The sequence below is a fragment of the Coregonus lavaretus genome (genome assembly GCF_964263955.1).
Source record: "Coregonus lavaretus genome assembly, chromosome: 14".
Classification (NCBI taxonomy): Eukaryota; Metazoa; Chordata; class Actinopteri; order Salmoniformes; family Salmonidae; genus Coregonus; species Coregonus lavaretus.
In genome coordinates, this window is record NC_140001.1 from 13142712 (window position 1) to 13157394 (window position 14683).

General features: G+C 42.8%; 1 protein-coding gene across 1 annotated transcript in view; it reads left to right on the top strand.

The window, feature by feature from the left end:
- fibcd1a (fibrinogen C domain containing 1a) overlaps positions 1–14683 on the top strand; it is a gene marked incomplete at both ends in the record, with an annotated part of 97397 nt that overhangs the window by 36585 nt on the left and 46129 nt on the right. Inside the window, 2 exons of the mRNA XM_084176485.1 lie at positions 1055–1214; positions 1658–1794. Coding sequence (XP_084032611.1) covers positions 1055–1214; positions 1658–1794 — 297 coding nt within the window. The remainder of the gene's footprint in view (positions 1–1054; positions 1215–1657; positions 1795–14683) is intronic.

Here is a 14683-nt window from a genome sequence, read left to right on the forward strand (position 1 = left end):
TAACTGAATCTCAGAGCACAGTGTAATTTCTATATTTGGCACCCCCCTTGTCATATTTATTGTTATTTTGTTGTAGGGCACATATGATACGTTTTCAAATGATAATTGTAGGCCTACATCACGTTTTCCAAGCCGAGAGTTCGAGCAAATCATATCCTGGAGCATTTTCACAGTGACAAAATGTATCGTGGAACAATTTTACAAGACAACATATTGCTGGAAATACAGATACTGTGTTCTGCTCGTAGTTTTATATTCTGTGTATTTTTCCCCCACAAAGTACAGTATATCAAAGTACAGTATACCAAAGTACAGTATATCAAAGTACAGTATATCAAAGTACAGTATACCAAAGTACAGTATATCAAAGTACAGTATACCAAAGTACAGTATATCAAAGTACAGTATATCAAAGTACAGTATATCAAACTGCTGTAGGAGTTGTTCTACCGCGTGAGAAAAGAGAGGGCTTCAGCAGATCAGAGGAGAAGAGAGGAGTGGAGTGTACACCTCCTGTGGTTAGCATGTATTTTTCATACCAGCGTTGTGGTTTGAGGCCCACTCGTGATTGACAGGCAAGTGCTGTTGCTACAGAAGTGTGTTAGGGAGGGGGCGAGGGTAAGGTGGGGGGGGGTGTATGTGCAGAGAGTGATCATGTTTTCACCATGTGCACAGGAAGTGCGCTGTCATCAATGTCAACCCCGGGGCATTGTGGGTCTCCAAAGAGTTCTTATGTCACCTCTCCTTACTGTAGACTTAACCTCATACAACCATCCAGAAATCTTGTGAGCTTACATTCTGTTTCGCTACTCAGATTCCAGTCTGGTAATTACGAGGCTACTGTAGACTTCCTAAAACATCCTCATTCTGATGAATGAACACTCACACTCAGGGAGAGCCCTTTTCTAATAGCATTTACTCCCAATTGTGTGGGGTTTACTGTTAGTCGTATGTCTATCAAGGGAAATCTAATCTAATTTGTGTGTGTGTTGTTAAATTGTTTTTCCAACTACAGAGTGGGTGTTTTAAGGGATGTTTGTGTGTTTGTTTCCAGCTGCTATCTGAGAGCCAGATCAACATGGTGAAGGTGATGAACTCAGTGAACGATGCCCTCAACTCCATGCAGAAGGAGACGGGGAACCTGAAGGGCAAGTTCAAGGCAGACCTCCAGAGAGCACCTGTCCGCAGTGCCCGGCCCAAAGGCTGCTCCAATGGTAGGCCTATGGATGGACACCAGTGGTGGCTGGTGGAAGGAGAAAAAGGCAATGAGTGCATGGACATCTCCTAACTACACCATGTCAGCTGTAGAAATGGTTGATCCTTTGAGCTGAAGTGAACCATATGTTTGGCCAACTAAATGTATTTACTGTCTGACAAGGCTATTGTTGTTCACAATTGCACTAGAAGGAAAAAAGCACAGCTTCATATTGAAATATGTTTGCATACTACCTCTGATACCCCAAATTATTTTTGTACAAAAATTGCATTTCTATACGGTACAGGATTTGGACATGATGAAGTGAAGCTGTCTGGACAGATTCAGACAGGGCAGACTATTAAGAGAAGAAAATGTTGGAGCTCACTGGTTTAATTGAATAATTTCTATGATAAAATCCAGGATTTAAACGTTAATCAGGTGTCTATCTGATCTCGCTAGGCTCCAGACCTCGGGACTGCAGCGATATCTACGCAAGTGGCCAGCGGGAGGATGGGATCTACTCTGTCTTTCCCATGCACTACCCTGCTGGCTTCCAGGTCTTCTGTGACATGACAACGGATGGAGGAGGATGGACGGTGAGTGTCTGATCCCTGTATCAACCTGTGTCACGCCCAGCTGTTGTGTAGGGGAATCGCCAATGTTTATGTATGGTCCCAGCAAACCAGGAACATTCCCAGAACATTAGCTAAGATTCCATTAAAGATGCACGATGCAGAAATTGCTCCGCCATTTCCTGGTTGCTAAAATTCTAATAGTTCGCCTATTTTCAGTTTATGTCACAAAACAAGCAATTATAGTGTAGAGAATCATTGTACCATCTAAACTGCTGTAAAATATATTTTACATAATCAAAAATATTGTATTTTCAGCTGTTTGAAGCTGGTGTATAAAAAAAAGTTACAGACGCAAAAACAAAATTTTAAAACAGGATAGAAATAGTGCACATAGAACAGATCTATCACTTTTTAGACTTGCTTTCAATGATAATGACAGATCTATAACTGACAGTTCTATGTGAATTTGATCGGTTCGCCCAAAAAGTTACATATTGCAGCTTTAAGTTCTAGTTAGGGTTTTATCTAACATTAGGATGATAACATCCCAAAAACATTCAAATAATGTTTTTAATAACATTTATTTATTTATTTGTTATATGTTTTAAATGAAATATCCTTGGAACATTCACTAAAATGTTGTGCACAACATCTGAAACAACCACCACAGAACATTCCCCAAAAGTTCTCATTAAGTTTCCAGGTAATGTAATAACACAATGTACCAGTAATGTTTTCCCAGCAAACCAAATATTGGTTCTGTGAAAGTTCTCAGAACATTCGTTAGGTTGCGGAAAATGTTCTCATAACACAAACACTGTCCAGTCGTGCTGATGAATATACTGTACAATGCTTGTATAAAACATTTGCCTGATGTTGCAAGAACGTTCCCGGAACACATGTTGTCTGTTCTTTGAAGGTTTCCAGAATGTTTCATTAGGTTATGGGTACAGTCTGGTGGGAACATTGTGCGGACATCACAAAAGATACGTTCCTAAAACACTAAAAAATGTCTAGTTGTGCGGATGATTATACAATGTTTCTTTTAGGGTGAAAAAAACATTCACCTGATGTTACAAGAACGTTCCCAGAACACATTTAGTCTGTTCTTTAAAGGTTCCCAGAATGTTTCTTTAGGTTGTGGGAACGTTGTGGGGATATGACAAGAGATAGGTTACCAAAAACATTAAAACTGTCCAGTTGTGCTTACATTCAGATAATTTGTATCAGGGTGTTGCTGTTTGGTGTTGACCTCAATTTCAAATAATTTCTGGGTAACAATTAAGTACCTTACTGTGATTGTTTTCAATTAAAATTGTCCCCCCCAAAAAAGAAGTGCTAAATCATATAATACAGTGTTACAAGTGCACAGCATAAGAGGATGGGAACATTTTAATGACTCTGAAATTGTGTTCTGTGTCCTGATTGACAATATTAGACTGAAAACGGAAGCTAGCTGTTCTCCGGCTACACAATGATGCTACCCTACTGTAGACCTTCATTGCAAAACAGTGTGTTTTAATCAATTATCTGGTGACGTGAATATATTTAGTATAGTTTTATCTAAAAAGGATAATAATTTAATTTTTATGAAATTCACTGATGAGAATGGTCCTTCCCTTCCTCCTCTGAGGAGCACACAGGTAGCTTAGTGGGTAAGAGCGTTGTGCCAGTAACCAAAAGGTCTCTGGTTCTAATCCCCGAGCCGACTAGGTGGAAAATCTGTTGATGTGCCCTTAAGCAAGGCACTTAACCCTAGTTGCTCTGGATAAGAGTGTCTGCTAAATGACTATAATTTAAAAGAGACAGACAGACAGTTGCAAGCACCAAACCAACGTTGTTTGTTTGTTGTTAATTGCGACACAGAGCAGTTAAAAGTATGGCCTTTTCTAAAAGTATTACTCACTAATTAATCAAATACATAGGAGCTTTAATTGTGGTCCGCAAACTATTATAAAAGTTCTAAAGAAGTTTAACTTTCAGGGCATGTTTGGACAAATTCATTTGTGTTACTTTTCTCATCACTATTATTAAAGTGACCTCCATTACTTTATTGCTCAAAAAGCCAATTATTCTGGCTCTATGAGGGATCACTTAAAAGTGCCTCTTTCTCAATTTTCAAATGCATCACAATGTGTTTAAAATACAATGCCCAATTAACTTGTCAAGTGCCTTGAAGATAATATCCAGGGGCTCCTTGGCTTTCCTACCTCTCTTGCATTTTATGTTGTTCTAGACCAGGGCTGCCCAACCCTCTTCCTGGAGATCTACTGTCCTGTAGGCTTTCAGTCCGACCCTAATTTAGCGTATCTGATTCAGCTAGTTAAGGTCTTGTTGAGCAGCTAATAAGTAGAATCAGGTGTGTTAAATTAGGGTTGGACTGAAAAGCCACAGGACGGTAGATCTCCAGGAAGAGGGTTGGACTGAAAAGCCACAGGACGGTAAAACTCCAGGAAGAGGGTTGGACTGAAAAGCCACAGGACGGTAGAACTCCAGGAAGAGGGTTGGACTGAAAAGCCACAGGACGGTAGAACTCCAGGAAGAGGGTTGGACTGAAAAGCCACAGGACGGTAGAACTCCAGGAAGAGGGTTGGACTGAAAAGCCACAGGACGGTAGAACTCCAGGAAGAGGGTTGGGCAGCCCTGTTCTAGACTGTAGTGTAGCACAGAGCATCACACTTTACATATGACAACATGACATGAGGTCAACAAAATCCTGCATGGAGTTTGCTTTATTTGTCGGTCACCCGCTGGACATCCTCTGCTTTTAAAATGGCCACCCGTATGTCAGTAAAGTGGAGGCTCTATCCCGCTGGTGCAGTTTGAATAAGTTCCATTTATTTCCCCTGCTGCAGTCACTCTCAAGGTCTGCAGAAACCCCCAGATGGCTTGCGCTGAGAGGAGTTGCGGTGAAATTGCCTTTTAAACTGAAAAGAGTGTGATATTCATACATCCCCCCCTGCAGGATGGCAATAGCTGAAATAGGGACCGTGCAGCATTGCCTCTACGACTTGTTGAGGTCTCCAGGGCTCTAGAGTCATCTCCCCTTAGCTTGATGTCAAGAGACGGGCTCAGGCTGGTTTAGTAGGGCAGTACCAGGAGACACATTCCCAGACCAATGAATCATTCATGGGGAGCCCTTTGTTAGCTCTCCATTAAACCAACTGTGGGCAACCATCGCTCATTAGGACCAATGGCTCTGATATACTAATTAGCCATAGTAAGGCAATTAATAAGGAGAATATTACAGACCAAGCTGCTTCCCACCAATGAGAGCATTAGTTTCCCATATTTCAGATACATTTTCTTCCTTCTGAGCACATCTCAGCAGTGGGAGACGGAAGGCGAAGAATGGCGCTTTTACAGGGAATGAATACTCACAGCGACCCTATTCATCATCGCTGGCTTCCAGCAGTTTTCTGATGAGGATGCAGTCTCATCTCTCTCTGCACCGCTGAAGAGCTGGGAGCTGTGCTTTCCTGAGGTACAGGAGGGCTGCTGGTACACACTCAGACATGCACCATCTCTCCCCTCTCTCTCTCTCTCTATCTCTCTCTCTCCCTCTCTCTCTCTCTCTCTCTCTCTCTCTCTCTCGCTCTTCCTTTTCCTCCATTTGTTTGCCATATATAAACACATGAATAGAATATGAATGAGGAACCAATTTATGATGTGTGGTACGAGCCTTAGCCAAGTGCTTCAAGGTCATAGTGTTGGAATCCAGTATTACCGTAGTGTTAGCCTCGTGAGAAAGACAGATCATATCATACAACCCTAATGGAAAGCATGGATGAAGGTACACTACATGGCCAAACGTATGTGGACACATGCTTGTCGAACATTTCATTCCAAAACCATGGGCATAATATGGAGTTGGTCCGCCTTTTGCTGCTATAACAGCCTCCACTCTTCTGGGAAGGCTTTCCACTAGATGTTGGAACATTGCTGTGGGGACTTGCTTCCATTCAGGCACAAGAGCATTAGTGAGGTCTGGCACTAATGTTGGACGATTAGGCCTGGCTCGCAGTCTGCGTTCTAATTCATCCCAAAGGTGTTCGATGGAGTTCAGGTCAGGGCTCTGTGCAGGCCAGTCAAGTTCTTCAACACCGATCTCGACAAACCATTTCTTTATGGACCTCGCTTTGTGCACAGGGGCATTGTCATGCTGAAACATAAAAAGGCCTCCCCAAACTGTTGCCACAAAGTTGGAAGCACAGAATCATCTAGAATGTCATTGTATGCAGTAACGTTAAGATTTCCCTTCACTGGAACTAAGGGGCCTAGCCCAAACCATGAAAAACAGCCCCAGAACATTATTCCTCCTCCACCAAACTTTACAATTGGCACTATGCATTCGGGCAGGTAGCGTTCTCCTGGCATCCGCCAAACCCAGATTAGTCCGTAGGACTGCCAGATGGTGAAGCGTGATTCACCACTCCAGCAGACGCTTGGCATTGTGCATGGTGATTTTAGGCTTATGTGCAGCTGCTCGGCCATGGAAACCCATTTCATGAAGCTCCCGACCAACAGTTCTTGTGCTGACGTTGCTTCCAGAGGCAGCTTGGAACTCAGTAGTGATTGTTGCAACCGAGGACAGACCATTTTTTATGCGCTACATGCTTCAGCACTCAGCGGTCCCATTCTGTGAGCTTGTGTTGCTCCTAGACGTTTCCAATTCACAATAACAGCACTTACAGTTGACCGGGACAGCTCTAGCAGGGCAGAAATTTGACAAACGGACTTGTTGGAAAGGTGGCATCCTATGACGGTGCCACGTTGAAAGTCACTGAGCTCTTCAGTAAGGCTATTCTACTGCCAATGTTTGTCTATGGAGATTGCATGGCTGTGTGCTCGATTTGATACACCTGTCAGCAACGGGTGTGGCTGAAATAGCAGAATCCACTAATTTGAAGGGGTGTCCACATACATATGGCCATGTAGTGTATTTTCTCTGAGGCAGCCCTGATGTTGACAAAGTGACAAAGTGCACAGGACAAGCACTTAGTGGTTCTTTGTAGCTCAGTTGGTAGAAAATAGCGCTTGTAACGCCAGGATAGTGAGTTAGATTCCCGGGACCACCCATCTGTAAAATGTATGCATACATGACTGTAAGTCACTTTGGATAAAAGCTTCTGCTAAATGGCAATATATTATTATTATATATTATTACAAGCCAGAGTGAGTTGGCAGATGTCACTCAGATCTCTCTGATTTCAGTTACATGTTGAGGCTTAGCATCAGCTGTGGTGGTGAAGGAAAGGGTTACCTGCTAATACACTTTTTGACAGTTAATCGGTCCCCTGGTGGATGCCCCATAACCAGGCCTTCTTTTAGATGAGCTGCTGTGAAATACTGGGCATCTAACTCGATTGGGATGCTGTTTTAATCTGGTCTCCACCTGTTTGGCCACTCCCACTGTGATGTCAGGTTAGGATACTGTAGCATCTTGCCTTTGAAGTTTGCTGGAACCCCAGAGGCAGTAGAGAGGTTAACCATCCCAGGTCTGCCCTGTTTACATTGGGAATGTAGTTAGTGTGTTTTGACAACCATTTTACTCTTGGGTCAGCTTCAACGTGTAGGGGGTTGCCTCTCCGCACTGGCCCCCAGCACTCTGTAGACGGGTGTGTTATGACACTCTGGTGCGCTAATATGCCTATGACGGAGTGTCTCCATCAGGTCTCTTCATGCACTACAGGAGAGAGGTCAAAGGTCAAGACCTCAGAGGCCCAGCATCTATACATTATTATCACATTATAACCATCATCTGTATGGGTCGTCACTAGCTACCATAGCAACAAAGTCATAATTATGGCTAAACCCTGCCTATTTCTACAATTTCTCGTCTTAAAATATTTTTACGATATAGCCAATTTGGACTGTGATAACTAGTGACAACTAGTTACTGTAGTGATAGATGATAATGACAGTATGCCATCTGCTTTTATTCCATTTCAGAAATGCCTATCTGTAGTTGGAAATGGCAGAGTTGTAGTATTGCCAGTGCTTTTGATCCAAAAATGCTTTTGATATGTTTGATTTATTTTGTCTTGTTTAAAACAGCCTCTCAGGTAGATGATCTTACTGGGAACCAGTCATCCAGGAATCATTCTCTGTCTGTAACCAACTGGTGGGATTGCTCCAGCACACAGGTCCTCACTGTCTCTGGCACGACAGAGCATGGCAATAAGTTTCAAGTTTTAATGTCACATGCACAAGTACAGTGAAATGCCTTTCTTGCAAACTCAAAACCCAACAATGCAATAATCGCTGTTGCGCCTTCTTGTTTGGACCATTTCAAGTCTTTAGTGATTTGGACACTGAGGAACTTGAAGCTGTCTACCTGCTCCATTGCCGCCCCGTTGATGTGGATGGGGGCATGCTCGCCCCCCCTGTTTCCTGTAGTCCACGATCAGCTCCTTAGTCTTGCTGACGTTGAGGGAGAGGTTGTTGCTCCTGCACCACACTGCCAGGTCACTGACCTCCTCCCTGTAGGCTGACTCATCGTCGCCGGTGATCAGGCCTACCACCATCGTGTCGTCAGCGAACTTGATAATGGTGTTGGAGTCGTGAGTGACCACACAGTCATGGGTGAACAGGGAGTACAGGAGGGCACTAAGCACACACCCCTGTTGGGCCCCTGTGTTAAAGGTCAGCGTGGCGGAGGTGATGTTGCCTACCCTGACCATCTGTGGTCAGCCCATCAGGAAGTCCAGGATTCAGTTGCAGAGGGAAGTGTTCAGACCCAGAGTCCTAAGCTTGGTGACAAGCTTGGAGGGGGCAATGGTGTTGAACGCTGAGCTGTAGTCAATGAACAGCATTCTCACGTAGGTATTCCTCTTATCTAGGTGGGTGAGGGCAGCATGGAGAGCAATTGATATTGCGTCGTCTATGCATCTGTTGGGGCGGTATGCAAATTGGAGTGGATCTATGGTGGCTGGGATGGTGGAGTTAATGTGTGCCATAACCAGCCTCTCAAAGCACTTCATGATTACAGATGTGAGTGCAACAGGTGCGGTAGTCATTGTGGCATGAAGCCTTAGAGATTTTAGGAACAGGAATTATTCTTGTCATCTTAAAACATGTGGGGATTACAGACTGGGACAAGGAAAGGTTGAAAATGACCGTGAATATGCCTGCCAGCTGTTCTGCGCATGCTCTGAGAACGTGCCCTGGAATACCGTAGGCGCCCGCGACCTTGCGGGTTTTAACCTAATTAAAGACCCTTCTCACGTCGGCCTCAGAGAGCGAGATCATCCAATCCTCTGGGTTGGTGACGGCCCTCTCAACCGGCTTGATGTTGTTGTTGTCAAAGCGTGCATAAAATGCATTGAGTTTGTCTGGTAGAGAGGCATCGTTGGGCAGATCACGGTTGGGTCTTCCTTTGTAATCCGTAATAGACTGTAGCCCCTGCCCCCCTGTGGCGGGCTTCAGAGCCTGTATAATATGATTCTACCTTATTCCTATATTGTCCTTTTGCTTGTTTGATGACTCTGCGGAGGTCATAGTTTGTCTTCTTGTACTTATTCCTGTCTTCGGCCGTAGCATCAGGGTTGTGTACGATAGCTCTGTGTGCTGTAGCCCTGCTCTTTAGTTTAGCGCCAACCTCAGTGTTAATCCAGGGCTTTTGATTGGGGAAGCAGTGAACCCTCACCATGGGTACAACAACGCTGATGCATTTTCTAATGAAGCCGGTGACGGAGGTGGTTAGCTCGTCAATGTTATCGGCGGAGTCTCTAAACATATTCCAATCAGCACAATCAGCCCTGTGTAGCTCAGTTGGTAGAGCATGGCGCTTGCAACGCCAGGGTTGTGGGTTCGTTTCCCACGGGGGGCCAGTATGAAATAAATGTATGCACTCACTAACTAACTGTAAGTCTCTCAAAATAAGCTTGTAATTTTTATTGTCCTGAGGTGGAATGTATACAGCAGTCATGATAACAGCTGAAATCTCCCTCGGGAGGTAGAAGGGTCGGCATTTGACCATCAGGTATTCCAAGACGGGTGAACAGTGGGTTGATAAAATAATAGCAATCCAGTTTCAATTTGAACCTGTAAAGTTTGACACTACCTTTTCTATTAAAGCTTCTCTCCAAGCTGAGCCCCCGTAGCTCGGCAGTCCTCTCCGCTCATTCTGGTTTTTCAGTAATTACTTTATTTTTCTACCTCTCATAACTTGGGAAATGACATTGGAGTAAATGTGGGCTTAATTTTTATTCGTATTTTTAATTATTTGTAGTTTTTACCCCATTTTCTCCCAAATAGCTAGTTACGACCTTGTCTCATCGCTGCAACTGCTCAATGGGCTCAGGAGGGGCGAAGGTCAAGACATGCGTCCTCCGAAACATGACCCGCTGTCACGCCCTGACCTATAGAACTCTAGTTAGTTTGGTCAGGGTGTGAATATCATGTGTGTGTTGATTCTATGTTTGTATTTCTATGTTTGGCCGGGTATGATTCCCAATCAGAGGCAGTTGTCACTCGTTGTCTCTGATTGGGGATCATACTTAGGCAGCCAGTTTTCCTGCCTGTGTTGTGGGATCTTTGTTTTGTGCTCGGTGAGTTTGGCTTGTGTGTATAGCCTTTCGACGTCACGTTTAGTTTATTGTTTTGTCGAGTGTTTATTCAGTATAAATAAACATGTATGCATATCACGCTGCGCCTTGGTCTGACCCGTCTATGAACGAACGTGACACCCGCCTAGCCGCCTACTTCTTAACACACCGCTTGCTTAACCCGGAAGTCAGCCACAACAATGTGTCGGAGGAAACATCGTTTGATTGATGACCGAAGTCAGCTTGCAGACTTATTTCTGATGGCAGACCTTAAAAAGTAAAGAAAGATAAAAGTGACATAGATACCGGAGAGGCAACTCTGTGGCACATCTTCCCCTTTTCTATAGCGGCGGTTTGAATTTGACTACTAAAGGTCTAGAGCAGCTCTGACGATTCTTGGAGTGACTCTTTTTATACTCTGAAAGTTGATGCTGTCCTAAGGTTGTTTTAAAACCTCTGAACCCTGCATACTTAAAGGAAGTGGCTTGACCATTGATCCTGCAGAGAGTCATGATTTACCATGATTAGAGATGGGTTGTAATTGTAATGCAGTTCTCAGTCAGGAGAGATATTAATAAAAAGCACATTTAATCCATATGGGATTCAAATGTCCCTGTTCCTAGCAGAACTTGTGATGTGGTGATTTGAAGGAGTCAGGCGCAGGAGGGTAAATCACAGAATAACAGGATTTATTCTGGAATACAGAGTTACGCAATAAAGCGTCAAAACAGTCCAGTGCGCAAAACAGGCGCACTGAAACCAAGAAGGCACACGGGAAAATAACCCGGTGATACAAAATACAAGGAGCTCCACCGAGCTTCACTAATCTCACAATATACAATCACACACAAAGACAAGGGGGCAGAGGGAACACTTATACAGCTACTGATGAGGGGATATGAACCAGGTGTGTGTAATAAACAATACAAAACAAATGGAATGATGAGATGAGGAGCGGCAGTGGCTAGAAGGCCGGTGACGCCGAATGCCGAAGCCTGCCCGAACAAGGAGAGGAGGCAGCCTCGGAGGAAGTCGTGACAGAACTAGACATGCAATCAGACTGAATGCACTATTTTTTTCATTTTATTTTATTTGCTAAAAGGAAGAGAGTTAAAATGAATGCTTTATTCATTATTCATTTTGTCTCAAGAAGGTTTACTGAAATATTTATCTTTGGTATACAGTACAGCGAATTGTAGACATTTTCAGTTGGATGTACTATTGCAGATGTTTTTTTAGTTGTTTTTTTTATGTTAGATGTATTTTTGATGTGTATACCACTCTTTCCAGTGCCCTGGAATTCATTAGTTCCTGACATGTCTTTAAAAAATTGTTTTAAAACTTCCTGTATGTATTCTCTGTTGGATATGGTTTGACCAGTATGATCTGTATAAAACTTAAAATCCTACTCTCAGATTCTATGCAATAATTCCATTGTGAAGAAGCAGATCGTTTGTGTTGATACTGTATCTTGACATTCAAACAGTATGTTCTGTATGGATCTAGCAGCAGTACAGGAGTCAAAGAGAATGTCTAGTTCGTCCTTGTAAATATCTTGTCTTTCAACGTGTCTATTTTCCTATGGTTTTGAAATATCAAATGAGTCAATTGTTAATGATTCCTCCTTCATATACTGTAGATTATTAATTCTTAATGTGTTTGAATTTATCATTAGGCATGCCTGGAATTGGAAATCCAATGTAATTTTCATCCACAATATTTCAGCAGTAGATTTTCCACAGTTCCTGTCTGAATTGGTTAAATATGATCTTGGCAGGCGATTGAACTTGCGTTGCTGACATGAGGATAAGAGTAGGGCAATGGGGGAAGTGGAGTGGCAGTGGATCTACACACAGTATCCACAAGACAACGTCAATGTTATTGCAAGTGTGATCCAGATAAGAGGGAACTCTGCTAGTGTGCTTGTCCACTTCAAAGTGTATAATCTCTAGTATGTTCTCTAAAGAGTGACATTAATTGAATTACATAAAGTTCTCTCATTCTGAGTGAATGGCTTTGCAGATATATGTGTAGAAGTGACAGTATATTTTGGAGAATATTGTTGGGTCAGTGTATATAACACAGGAGGTTGGTGGCACCTTAATTGGGGAGGACTGGCACTTGGTAATGGCTGGAGCAGAATAGGTGGAAAGGTATCAACAACATCAAACACATGGTTTCTATGTGTTTAATGCAATTCCATTCGCTCTGTTCCAGCTACTATTATGAGCCATCCTCCCCTCAGCAGCCTCCACTGGTATATAAGTATATCCGTGATGTTGTTGGGTACAATGGAAGACAGAATAGGGTCATGTTCATTAGGGCATGCAATGGAAAACCTTTTAAAACGTTTTGAAACAGAAATTATCATTTCTATTTGGAAAATTCCAGCTAATCCCTCCCTGTTTTAGCCTGTTCCACTGTCATGCGTTCAGTGTCTCTCCTCCACTTATTCCCTGTTTCATCTAAAGCTTTTGCCACCTACAGTAAGTCTGATACATACTCTTAAATGGATGTTGGAAAGTCAGATCATTTGAGTTGAGGTTCAAAGCTCTTGAACATCTGTGATTCTGTCAACACAAGTCAGACTTGACAGAGATGCCTCCGTTGATTACAGTACCACCCTACAGCCAATCAAAAGCTGAAGATCTAAGTCTACCCCAATCGGCTTGTGACAGCACCTCAGCCTTGCTCCCTCTCTGTGTCCAAATAGAAAAACTGAACCCCTTACAGCTTATTGGAGCTCGCTAAGTAGTTTATCAGTAATAGAAAATGATTACAAGGGCTTCATTTGCAAAGGTAAGTAGAGCAGTGCTTTACAGGTGGCTTTCATTTGTATTTGTATTTGTATTTATTAGGGATCCCCATTAGCTGCTGCCAAGGCAAACATATTAAAGCACTTACATTACATATAAAATAAAAGATAAAACAGTACATCATATAACATTATTACACCACTACATATCTACAATACAAAATGTTTAATACCACCATACAACAATATCACAATGTGTGTGTATGCATGTGTCTGTACCTTTGTGTGTGTCTCTTCACAGTCCCCGTTGTTCCATAAGGTGTATTTTTACCTGTTTTTTAAATCTGATTCTACTGCTTGCATCAGTTATGTGATGTGGAATAGAGTTCCATGTAGTCATTGCTCTATGTAATACTGTGCGCCTCCCATAGTCTGTTCTGGATTTGGGGACTGTGAAGAGACCTCTGGTGGCATGTCTTGTGGGGTATGCATGGGTGTCCGAGCTGTGTGCTAGTATTTTAAACAGACAGCTCGGTACATTCAGTTTGTCAACACCTCTTACAAAAACAAGTAGTGATGAAGTCAATCTCTCTTCCACTTTGAGCCATGAGAGATTGACATGCATGTCATTAATGTTAGCTCTCCGTGTACTTTTAAGGGCCAGCCGTCCTGCCCTGTTCTGAGCCAACAACGCAGGTCCCTCTTTGTGACGCCTGTTCACACTACTGAACAGTAGTCTAGGTGCGACAAAACTAGGGCCTGTAGGACCTGCGTTGTTGATAGTGTTGTTAAGAAGGCAGAGCAGCTCTTTACTATGGACAGACTTCTCCCCATCTTAGCTACTGTTGTATCAATATGTTTTGACCATGACCGTTTACAATCCAGGGTTACTCCAAGCAGTTTAGTCACCTCAACTTGCTCAATTTCCACATTCATTGTGAGATGTTGTTGAGGTTTCGAGTATAGTGAATGATTTGTCCCAAATACAATGCTTTTAGTTTTGGAAATATTTAGGATTAACTTATTCCTTGCTACCCATTCCGAAACTAACTGCAGCTCTTTGTTAAGTGTTGCAGTTATTTCAGTTGCTGTAGTAGCTGACGTGTATAGTGTTGAGTCATCCGCCTACAAAGACACAGTGGCTTTACTCAATGTTGTTAGTAAAGATGGAAAAAGTAAGGGGCCTAAACAGCTACCCTGGGGAATTCCTGATTCTACCTGGAATATGTTTGAGAGGCTTCAGTTAAAGAATACCCTCTGTGTTCTGTTAGACAAGTAACGCTTTATCAACATTATAGCAGGGGGTGTAAAGCCATAACACATACGTTTTTCCAGCAGCAGACTATGTCAAAAGCTGCACTGAAGTCTAACAAGACAGCCCCCACAATCATTTTATCATCAATTTCTCTCAACCAATCATCAGTCATTTGTGCTGTGCTTGTTGAGTGTCCTTCCCTATAAGCATGCTGAAAGTCTGTTGTCAGTTTGTTTACTGTGAAATAGCGTTGTATCTGGTCAAACACAATTTTTTCCAGAAGTTTACTAAGGGTTTTTAACAGGCTGATTGGTCGGCTATTTGAGCCAGTAAAGGGGGCTTTACTATTCT